At 45.2% G+C, this 15533-nt stretch overlaps 1 protein-coding gene across 1 annotated transcript in view; it reads right to left on the reverse strand.

Moving 5' to 3' along the window:
* klhl29 (kelch like family member 29) overlaps nt 1-15533 on the reverse strand; it is a 265814-nt gene that overhangs the window by 137358 nt on the left and 112923 nt on the right. Inside the window, exon 3 of the mRNA XM_080024589.1 lies at nt 3347-3494. Within this exon, the coding sequence (XP_079880715.1) occupies nt 3347-3494 (148 nt within the window). The remainder of the gene's footprint in view (nt 1-3346; nt 3495-15533) is intronic.

Below are 15533 nucleotides of genomic sequence, written 5' to 3' on the forward strand. Positions count from 1 at the left end.
ATTATTTAAAAAGTCCTAAATTGCCCCAATCAGCAGCTAATTAAAAGGAATACTCTGAACTTAAAATCGCGCAAATCCGGTGAATCCAAAGCAAGACGGGATCAAAACGGAAACTTCCCCTTAAAGCCGCTGCGGCGCCGCTGGCTTTAAGGGGAAGTTTCCGTTTTGATCCCGCGTCAATGGTTCCTTTCCGTTGAAAGGAACCATTGATTAATTCTGGCTCAGTTGACAGAGAACTTTCTGGCGACGCAGCTCAGTGGAGTGTGAAGACGGAGCGTCGCAAATGCCACTCACAGTTTGGAGGAGGAGGTGGAGGAGGAGGAGGAGGAGGAGGAGGTGGAGGCAAATCAATATGCGACACTCGGCCGGCACCGGTGTCATGTGCGAACGCACGCCGGGTCACTGACGTCTCACTCGCCCGCTCGATCGGAGAGGGAGCGGGCCAAGGTGGGGTCGACCGGGGAAGAAGAGGATGGAGGAGGAGGACTGTGGGGGGGATCCTTCATTCAGACACAATGACTAAGACCTCCAGAGCGTCATGGTGCGTTGGGCGGTGCCCAGCGGGGCTCTGCAGCCCCGCACCAGGGGGCCCTAATGAAAGGCCCGCACCTCGGTAGGCTGAGGTCCACTGCCCCCAGCACCTCAGCCCCCCGTCCCCTGCCCCATGACAACTTCTGCCGCGCGAAGCTGTCGTACCGTCATCAATCATTAACACACGGCCCTCATTAAATTGAACGTTGAGACGGTGCGTGTTACCAGCGATGAGATCATTAGCCCAAATCAGCGCGGCTCTGCTGGATGGAGCGACGGGGTTGAGGAGGCTGGATCACAATCAGAAACAGAATGACTTTATTTCACCATGTACTGGGGATTTGTTTTGGTGATTAGAGGAGCATGTCTGCTTGGGCTGGGTATTTGTACTCAATACCTTTAAAGTATCCACTGAAATATACCAAGTAGTATCAAACTTTCTACAGTCAAACAATACTTGCATTCAATCCTCTTTGTACCCAGATCGAGAGAAAAAGAAAAAGACTATTTGGATGGTTTTGCTTGCCACCAAACACTGCAAGCGTTCTTAGCACACTAGCAGAGCAGCAGCTACAACGGTCTGTTAAAGGGCAGTTTTACAAGTTTTCAAGTCTGTCTTAGAACAACAGTCAGTGAAAGAGGTTTACATCGCTGTAATCATTCCTCCTATACTGGTTCTGTACTGGTTCGCCTCCTGTAAATTACACTGCCCAAATACTTCATTGTACAGTTTTTTACAGTTATAATAAATATTTCAACGATTTGAACATTTTCAAAATGTATTTGTGTACTAATCATTTGGATGGGGAGGAGTGGTGGCAAGTAGTCCATTGGTATCAGTATCACTTTAAGGACACTGGTATTGGTACCAATATTGACATTTTTTTAAACAATACCCAGCCCTAGTGTCTACCACCATTACCATTACAAAAAAAAAACGCTTAACAGACTGAGAAAAAATAATAAAAATAATAAAATAGAATAAAAAGTAAAGTAAAAATAACTATTGGCCAATCATATACGAATAGCCTAAAAAAAGCAAGGCAGAAATAGTGAAATATATAACATATACAGAATAAACAACGCGATCCTATGCACAGGGTAGGTTATTGGTATGGGTATAAATTATGATTTGAAATAATTCTACGTATCAGGGATCAGGATCAGAAGAAATCTAAAAAAAATGAAAAATGCCCAAAAGCTAATTTGTTAGCTAACAACAAGGTGGAGATCAGCATATTTTATATATTTGACTGTTCTTGTTCTGCTTTTTTTTTTTTGGCTATGTGTGTATATTTGGCACATTACATTTTTTGCTACACCTTTTTATTGTGTTTTATTGAGACTGCTTTTCTTTGTAATGCTAATAGTCTGGAGACAGCGCACCAATGAACATCATGACACAGGCCTAGCACATGTCAATGCACCTGGAGATACAAAGTCATTCTGATTCTGGGATAAAACCATCCACTCAAAGTCAGGTATTTTTAAAATTATTATCCTTTTTTTTTTTTTTTAATTCATTATTGTTTTTTCTGATTCGGGGTGGCGGGGTTTGATAGCCTGACGACCCCACCACTCACCTCATAAATCCATATGGACGCGACGCTCACGCTACTTTACTTCTACGACGCCCGTCTCAATCCTCCGTAACGAAGATGTTGACGCGAGGCCCAAGATGTGCAACTTCCTACAGCCGAGGACGTGGAGCCACAACTGTTCCCCGTTCACTGGCCGGTGACAATTAGACATCTTGAGCGTCATTGAAGATCTTTGTTGCCGGAAGAAAGGAAAAAAAACAAATGGGAAGGGGAGTCGAGTACCAAAGTCCTGTTTGGAGAATACTTTCGAGAGAATATACAGTCATGTGACGTTTTTTGAATAAAAAAAAAATACATTTATATGTAAATAGATTGTGAGAGCGCTAAATCCTCGTCTTCTGTCTTTATTTATTTTTCTGTCCGTGTCCCGAAACCTCCCGGGTGTGTCGCAGCGTGCGAGCGTCCCCATTCAAACGTGGCCTGTGCCTGTATTCTGTATTATTCCTAAATTAGCCACATTTGTGATGAACGGGAGGCAGAGGCCAGTGGAGCGACGGAGGGAAATTGACTGCTCTAGGGCAGAGCCATTTTGGGTGAGATCATTACAATGGGAGCAGAGAAACTCCGGCGCGGGCTTAACCCATTACCGTCCTGCGAGCACGGTGCCGGTGCGGCTGGAATTAATAAGGTCGACATTTAAATTAAGATCACCTAGAGCGGCTTCTAACACCGGGTTTCGGGTGCTCCATTGGCCTCGGTGTGGTTTCGAATAATGACCTACTGCCATTTACAAGAGACATTAAAAAGAAAACAAACAATATGCAAATGGGGGGAAAAATGCAACTCGGACAGACGCGTTTCTCTTGTTTTCCAATGATTGGAACCTCGAACTGATCATGTTTTATTTACATACGTACCTGCATCCTTACACCTGCTGATGGGGATTTATGGAAAGATGGCGTCAGGGAATGCACATGATGTTATGTAGGGCACGCCAGCAACATTCATTTGCATGACCGCTCTGAGTGGTGTGGAGAGCGAGGTGAGAGGTGTGTGTTTGTGAGTGCATGCGTGTGTGTGTGTGTTTATGTAAGCGTGCATATACACATATGCTCCAGAACATTACTGGACCTACATTGTGTATTGTGGAGTTGTGTGACTCTCCCGGCGTGTGTGCCTGTGTGTGTGTGTGTGTGTGTGTGTGTGTGTGTGTGTGTGTGTGTGTGTGTGTGTGTGTGTGAATGTGTGTGTCTATGAGTGTGTCTGTGTGTTACCGGCAGGCTCTGCATCGCGGTGTTGCTTGGGAGGCGGCTCGTCTGTGTCCCAGGGCGTGAGCTGGTTGATGGGCGTCTGGCCCCACCGCACCCCGGGGGCCAGCAGCAGTCCGGGAGACTGGCTCTCTCCGGGGGACAGCCCCGAGACCTGAGACCCACACAACAACAACAACATTAGGACGTCAGATGACAACAACGACAACAACAACAACATTAGGACGTCAGACAACAACAACTTACAGTACAACAACATCACTGTTTGTTTCCTTCACTTACAATAAATACACAATAAAAACACTCTCTCTACATTTGTATTATTTGGAGAAACAGTGAACCTTTAATGCCGGATCATGTAGACTGGATCGCAAATCGTGTGTGGGCGTTGATGTAATGTGCCTCCCATTGACGGTGACGGGCAGCGAGCAAGCGCGAGTAAGGAAACATGAGTAGAATTAAAAAAAAGGAATCTTACTTATTTTGTGATTCTCTATGTGAAAAAGGTGCGGCATGTGAACTGGTTGATATGTGTGAGTAGGGCCGCCCCCTGAACCCTTAAGCCGGGGACCCGTCAGTCAACTGCATTTCTTCAAGTCGAGCAGTCGTTTTTGTTTCTTTTTTGTCAGTCAGTGTGCATTACTAAGAGGGTAAAACAGATAGAAGCTTACAAAATGAACAGGGATAACATTTCAATAGGGAACTATAAACAAGGGGAATAGATATATTTGTATATGTGTGAATCGAACACAGCCCTCCGCCACGATCACCATTCCCCGTTCCTCCAAATAAAACAAGTAAAAACAGTCTGGGGACGGGGCTCGGAGGAACGACTCGCAGACTCCTGAGGATTATTTTCAGCCCATTACGGGAGGGGGGTCATCGGGGAAAGAGTCACACAGAAAGTGTCCCCATTACGAACGGGTTTGTTCCATACGCATTTGTTTCGTTCCATATGGAGACATAAAATAAAATAACCTACATCTAAAATAAAAACACTGTGTTGACGATCCGTTCGTGGGTACCCCACCGCTGCTGCGCGCATTGTCAGTTGCCATCGGAACTGCAACTTAATCCTGCACCTGCTTCCTTGCATTTGTGCCTCTGCACACATACATCCAGATACTGTGCATCCTCTCTGTGCACGCAAGTGTCTGTCGCTCCTCGTGGACCGACCCCGGACGGTCGGAGGCGAGGCGATATTTCAATAGTGTGAAAATATTGCATATGGTGGCAAATCAGCCACAACATTAAAACCACCTGTCTAATATTGTGAAGCTCCCACTTGTGCCACCATAACAGTTCTGACTCGTGGAGCCACAAGACCTCTGAAGGTGTCCTGTGGTATCTGGCACCAAAACGTTAGCAGCAGATCCTTTAAGTCCTAGAAGTTGTGAAGTGGGGCCCCTATGGATCTGGATTGTTGTTCCAGCACTTCCCACAGATGCTCCATCGGATTGAGATCTGGGGAATTTGGAGGCCAAGTCAACACCGTCAACACTTTGTCATGTTTCTTAAACCTCTGCTGAACAACTTTCGCAGTGTTGCAGGGCGCATTATCCGGCTGAAAGAGGCCACTGCCATCAGGGAATACCGTTGCCATGAAGGGCTGTACTTGGTCTGCAACAATGTTTAGGTAGGTGATCCGTGTCAAAGTAACATCCACATGAATGCCAGGACCCAAGGTTTCCCAGCAGAACATTGCCCAGAGCATCACACTGCCTCCGCCGGCTCTTCCCCAGCTTAATGATGCACACGTACCTGGCCATAAAAATGATCTAAATAATTGATCATTTATGATTTATTTTTCATTTTCTTTTTCTTTCTTTAATAAATGTAGTCAAACTCTCAACAATTACAATGGAAATTTCTCGTTGAATTATTTGTTAATATGGTACCACTGTAATCCAGATGGGAAAAACTGTTTTCCTAATCAATCCATATCAAATAATTTTGTTTCTGAAAGTCCATTCTGACTAAAATAAATGGTATTTTTTACCTTTTGTTTGCAGGATTGGAGCATTTTCTATTGCCAACGTTTGCGAAAGTGTGGTGAGTTATGTCTCAAAATCCAAATGATGGAATTGGGCAGACTGATTAATAATTGGCGCCACAAAATGATTGCTACTTGACAGCATACTACCATTCGTCTCTTCAGACATCAACAATTATTTTTCTAGTGGAGGCTGCAATCAAATTTAAATCCCACTAATTGAAGACTGAAACATCCGCATTATGCAATGCATTTTGCACTGTGCTCAGCCATACATAAATTTATAAAACACATTACACACCACTGCAAAAGAGAGATAGAAGAAGAGATAGGAAAGGAATTCAGCGATAAGAAGGTTAAAAAAAAATAAAACGAAAGAAAGAAAAATATTTTGGAATATAATGAAGCCAGGCAACAGTGTTGTGGAGTGAATTGGATCCAACTGAGAGCGACCACGTCTTCACCGCGCCCGGCGCCCTGCGAGCCGCGCCCTGCACCCACATCGCACACTTCCAATATCCCTCCTCGGCTCGGGGAGCGAGGAGCGTTATCAGGCCGCTGCAGGCTGATGAAAACACAGGGTCAATCACCCTTGGACCCCACAGCCGTATTCCTCTCCTCCATCCTCCCCTCCTCCATTCTGCCCTCCTCCATCCTTGCCTCCTGCCCTCCTCCATCCTCACCCGCAGCAAGACCTGCGGCTGAAGAACTGGGGTGGATGGAAGCGAAGGGTGGAGGAAGGGAAAGGAAGGGAAGGGTGGAGGAAGGGAAGGAAAGGGAAGGCTGGAGGATGGGAAGGAAGGGAAGGCTGGAGGAGGGGAAGAGTGGATGAAGGGTGGAGAAATGTTAGGGAAGAGTGGAGGAAGGGAAGGGAAGAGTGGAGGAAGGGAAGGGAAGGGTGGAGGAAGGGAACAGCTTTTTCATTAACCAGTATTTACTGGTTTGTGACTGGGAAAATCTGTTGAAGCCCGACATATTAATATCCCTCCAGTCATTATGTCCTGTAAAAATAATTCCCTCCAAGCACAATTTGAATTAGTGCCGGGCGATAAAACAATAACTAGAATTATCAACATATTTTATTCCTAGATGTCTAAATAAAAACAGACTTGATCATTTTGATTAAAAAAAATAATCCACAGATGCGTTCATTTCCGCGCTCGGCAAGTTGCAATGGAAAGCCAATAAGTTTGGACGATCTAAAGCTGACCTTTCATCTCTGACCAATCACGTTTGTCAATATAGAATTAAGCCCCAACCCTAACCCTCCTGGACAGGTTGCGCTTGTAAACTGAGGTCGTTTCTCAATACCAAGTACACAAAGTCCAGACTTGCGGACTTGGTAATTCAGACTTGGGAAGTTCGACTCGGGAGTACAGACTCCTCTCCGCCATTGCCATTACCACCGCTTTGTGCGAAATGCATTCTGGGATACTTGGCTGTCCCAAGTCCACACAAGTCACCACCGACGCATCCTCGATAAAATCGATAAACTTGATAAAATGTCAAGTCCACACACACACGGAGCAGGCAGATCTGCAGCGTGTAGAACTCAGAGGAGAAGCAGAAAGATGATGTGTCGTTGGGACACATACATCCATAGTTTGGTGTTTTTTTGGATATTTAAGTTCCGACCCTAAGCAGACGGTAAATATTCATTGTGTAAAATATGTCGACGAGACGTCCCAACGAAGACAGACAACACCACAAACTTTATTATTTATTTGACCTACTTGTCATATTTATTTTGTTTTTGATTTGATCAAAATGTTATTTTAGTAAAATGCGAATTAAAGCGGCTGCACTTGTTACTTATTGATCACAAACGGAAATGATTTGATTTCAAGTAGCAATATTCCTAATATACTGTATATATCTATTTTTTAAATAGCTTAACTGACAGGACTTATTTTATCTTAAATATTCAATAAAAAAGATTATTCATTTACATGCCTTGATGATGTCATTCTCTATATAACCTGCTTATCAATTGTTTTTAAGCTCAATAAACACAGATAATATTTGACCGGAATCTCTCCCATTTGTCTGGGAACTTGAAATCTTCCAGGACACGTTGACCGACACCAATTTATTCTAACAGAAACTCTGGAAGGGAAGGGTGGAGGAAAAGATGGGAAGGGTGGAGGACAAGAAGGGAAGGGTGGAGGCCGGCCTAGTCCTCCCGCTCCGCTCCAGCTAATAGAACAGACCCGCTCTGAAGTCCTCTCCCGTGTCCTTGCTGATATGTGTCCCCCCGCCCGCCTTCTCCCACTATCTCTCCATCCACCCCTCTCTCTTCTTTTTTCCCATTACCCCCCCCCCCCCCCCCCCCAACCTCCACAACCCCGCCTGCCCTCCCACCACCACTTCATCAAGCATCCCATCATGCATTGTAAAAGACGCATCATCAGAAAGCCGCGCCTCTGCTGACCCCGCTGCGACAGCGTCGCCGTCCCAACAATTCCACTCGACATGAATTAAATTGGAGCTTTACATATCTCATTGATTTCATCTCTGGAAAATACACCCCCACCCACCCCCACCCGACCGTCCTCGCAGAAGAGCAGCTTCATTGTGGCTTTTCAGAGGAATGCGTTTGGGGAGATGCTGCTTAAGAAAAGAAACAAAGATGGAAGGAGAGAAGGAATGTGCTGATATGATACTGATGCTTCATAACGGGACGATTTCAATCAGCATGTTTACATGCACTTGAATAAGCCCATCACAATGGGGTTAAGGTGAAATTCCGAGTATTGTAACTGTCATGTAAACATCGTACCCTGATTCTCTTTAGTCGAGTTCAACTCAAAATCAGCACAAGCACGACCTGGATTTCTCTTGAATCATTCCATTTATGTCATATATGGATATACAGGTACATACTGTATATATTTATGTCAACACCTTAAAGAGCAACGATCAAGTTTATTTCTTTCATGAATTTACAATTTTTGGCTCATGGAAAAAAATGGTTTGACATTTAAAAAATATATATATTTTCAACCTTTTTTTCACAGGCAAAAATACTGGAAAATGTCGGTTTGCGGGTAAAAAGGCAATCTATTTACATCTGGTCAGTGACGTCGCAGGTGTGAGTCCTTGTCTTTCTGCCACAGTAGCACGGTGCTCTGTAGTTTCACAGCTATTGAGGATGGTGAAGTACTGTGTTTAACAGTTATTATTGCGAAGCAAATAGTATTTATGTAAAAGAAAATCCAGTTTTTCATCAAATAAAGTCCCATCCCACTCGGCTTCGGAGAGGAGGGGTGAGGCTCCGTAGCGACAAGAGGTCGTTATGTTCCATTTTTCGTTCCATACAAGTAGGAAACTAGGAAATAAATCTAAATGTAACATATAAACACTCAAGGTTTTTCCCTTTTCATTCCTCTGTGAAATGTGGGTTTGTGAAGATCTGTAATGGACTATCTAAGTGATTAAAATAAACTTGACTTGCCATTCACTGTAGTGCCATTCACTTAAGGTGGGCGTTGCATTACATGGTTATTTAGCAGACACTTTTGTCCAAAGCAACTCACAATTATTCATACACGGAAGGACACAGCCATCAGAAGCAATTAGGGGTTACGTGTCTTGCTCAAGGACACTCCAGCAGCCTGGGATCAAACCAGCAACCTTCAGATTACCAGATGACCCCCCCCTACCCCCTGAGCTACTGCCCCCAAAATTACAAAAGGAGTGCAGCTGTAATTGTAGGTTGAAACAAAAATGAAAATAATTCTTAAAATAGAATTGCGACATCATTTCCGCACACCTAATTCACTGGGAATGCCAACCTGCCAGTGGCTCTTTAATATGATCAGCGAATCAAGACAAAACCTGGCAACTCCGCTGCAAATTTTGGATGGACAACTGATTTGATTCTATGTGGAGTTTGATGAGGGAGATACATTTATCATGAGATATTTGGACGGGGACAAGAACGAGAACGGGTACATTTTGGAGAACGTGTTTGAGAGGATGGTAGACGTAGGCGGCGGAGCAGGTACTCCCTGTCGATAACCCGACTACGCCACTCGCCGTGCGAGCTCTGGTTTCTCAGTAATCACATTATTCCAAACGCATGTAAACACCGTAAACGCATTATTACCCTAACCCCCAAATTGAGCTTAATCGTGGTATTTAGTGCATGTAAAGGCACTGAGTGACGGCTCTCCGAGATGCACCACGTTGAAAGTGATCTGGCAGTTTGTGAGTGGAGGTGGAGGTAGTGTAGAGAGAGAGAGAGGGGCAGACTGACAGCTCTGACTTCTTTATGTCCACCTTCACCTGTCTACTTCAGACAAGAGAAAAGTAAGAGAATCCCCCGAGCGCTCACTATCTTTTTGAAAACCTTGGAGGGTTTAGGAGGCAGTGTTCTGGACAGTTTTGTTTGGTTTTTTTTTCCACCTTTTTCAGAAAGGCGAGGAATCGCTTTCTCTACTATTTGACTTAATGAGTGTTTTAACCTTTCCTGTTTGTGACTTAGTGAACCGCTCCGCTGCCGCTCAGCTAATTCCTCAATTCACCGTCTCAGACTCCCCACCCCCCCACCCCCTCATCCCACACCTCTGCACCTGCCTCGTAATATTATAACATTAATATGTCTCCATTTGCAGCCACCCGACCATAAAAAGTGGAAGAAAAAATGAAATATTACTAGAAATTACCACATGTGGGGGGGGGGGGGGGGGTAGAGTCTGAAAAGAACGTTCTGGCTTGGCACCATATCAGCGATACTAACTTGGAACGATCAAGGTCAGATTGGAAACACCCGCAATGGACATCCACTCTCATGGGGGCCACCCCCCCCCACCCCAGCAGATTACCAGGCCGGGTGTTTATTAAGATGGAGGCTCGCGGCAGGAGGGTGGTGTGGTGTGGAGGTACTGGGAGGGGCCCGCTGCCTTTTTCTCTCATTTTTGATTTGCTCTCCCTTTTACCAGTCCCCTTCTCCCTGGCCGGCCATTATCACCAGGCAGCAGATGGTTTCCTCTGACTCAACAAAAAAAACAAAAAACACCGCACTGGAGGAGGGGAGTAGGGGAGCCAGGAAAAATTATCTTTTGGGGGTGCCAAGCCCTTCCATGTTTGTTGTCATGCCGGCTGGGGAATTTCTTCTCTGCATTCTTTGTGTCTCTCCTCTCCAGAGAATATGCAGCGTGGCGCATGCATGGACACACACACACACACACACACCACACACACACACACACGCACACACACACAAATATCCATTACCCAAATCATATCCGTTATGACCACACACCTATTGTACATGCAAAACCCATATGGACACCAAATGCATGCAATGGACCAAATGGCACACTACTCATCCCTGCTACGTTGTAGTAATGCAGTGTAAGCAGGACGTGTACACACCAATGCACACATGCACAAACACAGGCACTTACATATACACACACACGCGCGCGCCTGCAGCCACATACAGAGTATACGCTCAGGTTCCGTCAAGCAGCCTGGAGCGTCATGTAATCATATTTAAGGCATGTTTGCACTCTGCGAGTCTGCGGTACAGTGTGAACAAATCACTCTATCACTCTGTCTTTCTGCTGAGAGGTCCATTGTTTCCCTGATTTCAAGTAAGGAACTATAGGAAAACACTGGAATACGTATGAGCTAGTGTAGGGTAGCACAGGATCACCAGCGCATAGCGAAAAAAATCACACCATTAGGTTTGTTCTTGAAATAGCATGAGCATGTTCTCAAAAAGCCTCTAACAGAAATGAAAGCGAAATGGACTTCTGTGTGTAAATGGCCGCATAAAACATACAATGAGCGCACATGAGACGATGTCAGAGATGATTTAAATACATTAAAGTGCATGTTGTGAATTCCCTTGGGTAAAATACAGTACTGTAGGCATGCAGTACTTAACACAGAGTTATCAGCCGTTCACTCCGTGAATTTGTCAGCAGTCCTTACCCACGTTCCCAAGCCCATGTGAACACACACAGTCACACACACAGTCCCACACAGTCCCACACACACACACACACACACACACACACACACACACACACACAGTCACACGCGCGCACACACACACACACACACACACACACACACACACACACACACACACACACACACACACACACACACACACACACACACACACACACACACACACACACACACGCACATGCACACACACAAAAACGCCGAGCCATGCCATGGGGAGTCCGTCTTGTTTCTCTGGCCTTTGACGGTAACCACTATAGACGTTCAGAATTATTGGATAAAATGGCCGAGGCCAGTTCTACCCCAGATGAAGCGGGTCTGATCGTTCACTCGCCTGATGCCTCAGACAGTGTTGTCTGTTGACTGTCAGTTCGGCTATTCTCTTGGACATGTCCGACGCTGACAGCTGTCATCGTGCAGGCGCCGCCGTCTTCCAAACCACAGGAAGGGGTTCTGGTGCCGACCAAGGCCTGTGGCCGGCGAAAGCCATCTGCTGTGACTCTATATCTAGGGCGGGGCTGGTGAGGGTGGGGTGGTGAGCTGGGGCGCCAGCAGCTTGTCTGCTTCTAGGCAGTGGGGCTGGGCACTCAATTACCACAATAATTCTGACAAACTCCTTGATAGTGACCATTCTGTCTATATTTTGGGGACGGCTATGGGTGCTTTCATCAGATATTTACACATACGTTAGTTATGTGGATATAATGAAAAAGCAGGTCAAGGCGTTGATTAGAGCAGCTACAAGAGTCTACAGACGGATCGCTTTATTATAAAGCAGCATTAAAAGACAACATTAAACTACATCAAGATATTACAATGACCATCTCTGAGGTCGATGTATCGCAGCCATGGAGTTTTGTTCGAGCCATTCCTTGTGCACGTGATGGCACCGCTTGGATCTTACAATTAAATGCAGAGAGGGATTTGTGGCTTCTGCCGGAAAACCCTAGTTGGTTTTCTGACATTGTTGCTAATCCTAAATCCCTTGTAACAAGAAGGTGTTAACATGATGGTCTAGTGTCCGCCAGCATGAAAGCAGTGAGCTTCCACCTGGTTGTGAGAGATGGGCTTAGGTTTCCCCCAGAGAAATTTGCTCATTGGTCTTCTTTGCGGAGTGATAAAAATAGAGGGAGAGAGAGGGAGAGTGGAGTATGTCCGTGGTACTGTGGCCCCATCGGGGCCAACAACGTTACAGCACACACTGATCGAATCAACAAACTGCTGTGAAAGTTAATAACAGGACTGGGTGGAAAAAAAATGAGTAAAAGTGGTGAACGGCGAACTGATGAAAGAGCGGGAGAGAGGGATATAAAGAGGTTGAGGGCTTGAGACAGAGGTAAAGTCCAACACACACACACACACACACACACACACACACACACACACACATACACACATTGGAACAACGCTGATCTGGCATGCACAGTGCAGGCCAGAGCTACAGCATCCATTATGTTCTGACTTTTAAGGTTCTCTGATTGTCGTGTGGCAGAGCTCCTTAATAACCCACCGCAGGCAAGTAGCATGTTTATTATTTCATAAGATCCCCTGACTCGGTACAGTAATCGAGCAGGCGCTTTACCGTGGCTGTTTATATTTCCGATCGCCTGATCAATAAATCAAAAGCTTGGACATATGGACCGGGTGTGGTGTGGGTGCGTTTTCTTTTTTTTTTTTTGTTTGTTTTTTACGTGGTTCCTGGCCGAGAGACGTGGACTACACTCCTATTATTTTTCAATTTAAATGCATTCAAGAAGCTGCACCTCCACAATCAGAAGCCAATCTCTGGGGAGATGAATGTACACAAATTTAATCAGAGTCAAAATTTCAATAACAGCCGCCGCTGCGCCCGGCCGATATAATACGGGACGGTGATTCCGCATCATAAACGAATCATGAAAGAACAGCATGTGTGGCCGTGGAAATGGAAATGGGAGTTTCGCCGGAATGACGCTTTCTTCCCTTTGGCCAGGCACGGACTGCTGCACCGAATTTGGTTGAAGCACCGAGAGTGACGGAGGTAATGGCTTTTCCTCTGAGAGAAGAGGGGGGCGAGAGCCGCGGTAAACGAGGGAGACGGAGAGGCCCAGTGAGACACCCTCATCAATCATGACGCCTGGTATCACTCTCTGACACATCTTTCTCGACTCTTCTCAAAAGGAACGAAAAATTTAGGAGGTTTTTCCCTTCCACCGCTGACCACAAAGCCGCGGCCCAGCGGGGTCCGGCGCCGTCCCCAGGGAGCAGGACGAGTTGCGCTTAAGACGAAAAAGAGACCTAAAAATGACACGCTATTCTTTTGGAAGATTATTCACTTACTGTACAAAGCTGCCTCCGTCAAATGACAACGGGCTGACACCTAAATGTGAAGTGGATTCGTTCTGGACTCCCATGATAATGAAAGCAGTAAAAGCTGGAGCCAAACCGCGGGCTGGCTGTGTCCAATCTTTTAGACTGGAGCATAGCAGAGCAACTCCAGAGTAAATATAGAGGCTACCTCGCCATTTTTTTGGCAGCCATCTTAAAATGCAGCAGTGCTCCAACATGGCTAACAGCAGGGGGGGCGTACTCGGCTTAACACGTTTGGGAGGAGATGGAATTACAATTATTATTATTATTATTATTATTATTATTATTTATTATTATTATTATTATTATTATATTTTCATTATTAATCAGAAAACAAACAAGACAAGTTCATAATATTTGCACAACCTTGGAAATCTGAAATACTTTTGTTACCTTGTTTCAGAGCATGGCTTTGGAACAATGCCATATTAAAAATGAATTAAAAACAACAAAATCTATTGTTTCAAAATAGGACTGAAACTAAGTGCAGCTTTCTCTTCTTTTCTCTTTTAATAATTGTATTTTTTTTATCTGTTTTGAGGTTAATTCTTAGATGTCGACATGTAATTATGTAATATTTTTCATAACTTGAATTTGAGATTAAATAGTCATTGAGAAGAAGTCAGCACCTCGACCTTGTTGGTTTATAATAAAAATAAATGTTTTTCAGGCATAAACATATCCAACTTGTGAACCCAACCTTGAAACATCTACGTGTCTCACTACTGGGGCTCTAATATGACAAAGACCAAAAATAAATACCCGAATGTTCATAACTCTATATGATGTTTACCTGGAACAGCACCCCCACTGACAAACGCTTCACACTGACCCCTCAAAGTAAAGACAGACCAAAACATTGAAAACTCAACGCAGAAAGGGGTTGACAGGGCTATAGAACAGAGCTGCCTATGAATACACACTACAATTTCCAGCCCTGGGCCAAACAACTGAAGGGGAACGAACTTGACTTTCAGTGAAATTTCAGCTAAGACACCCCGACAGCTCGGCAAGCTCCCGGCTCAACGCACACGTTCCGGAAAACAGGAGCGTGTTCGCAAGGGCGAGGCCGATAGGCTTCAGCGAGGAAGCAACGCTGGAAACCCCGCCTAATATCCCATGAGTGCTCAGAGGTTGCAGGAGTCGCTCACCAGCCCGAGCACTCACCCGTCACCCCCCATCTCCCACCTCCCTCTCTAGTTTTTCTTTCTCTTGCAGATAAGTGATTTTGGCTGAGCTGGGGCTGGACAGGGTTGGGATATCACAGTGAACAGGCTTTTATCTGGCACTGGGTACTTCCCAGTGAGGCTGATTGGTGATCGGGCGGGAGATGCGGGACTTCCTCGTGTCATGGTTACACCTCCCAGCGGAGTATGTCATTGGCCATGTTGCCCTCCATTGACCCTGGTGGGACGATGAGAGACACAGACCTGAGCCGGGCTCTGACCCTGCCCGATATGTAGTGCCTGTTTCTGGAATAAAACACCCGTCACAGCCTGTCACAGCAGGAGCCACTGGGAGAAGGAGAGGTGACTGTGTAGTTCCAGTCTATGGACCAAGATCAAAAGAAGTTGTGTGTGTGTTTTGAATCACATGCACACGTCTAAACGCATGCATGCTTCTTTATCTTCTTTATCTTTATTCAATCATTATTTACTGGCCTTCTTCATAGCCGTTTAGGACTATGGAATCAATTTAACTGAAATTGATATTGCAATTTGAAAGGGACCAATATCTAGTTTGGCAAGGCTGCAATATCGACAATTTAAAAATGTATTTAGGAGTTAATCCAATTTGAAAGCCAAATGGGATGCTCTGCTTCTGCCTTATTTAAAGCCATAAGTTTTGTACATGAGCTGTTTTCCCAAT

This window comes from Zeus faber (assembly GCF_960531495.2).
Source record: "Zeus faber genome assembly, chromosome: 2".
Lineage (NCBI taxonomy): Eukaryota > Metazoa > Chordata > Actinopteri > Zeiformes > Zeidae > Zeus > Zeus faber.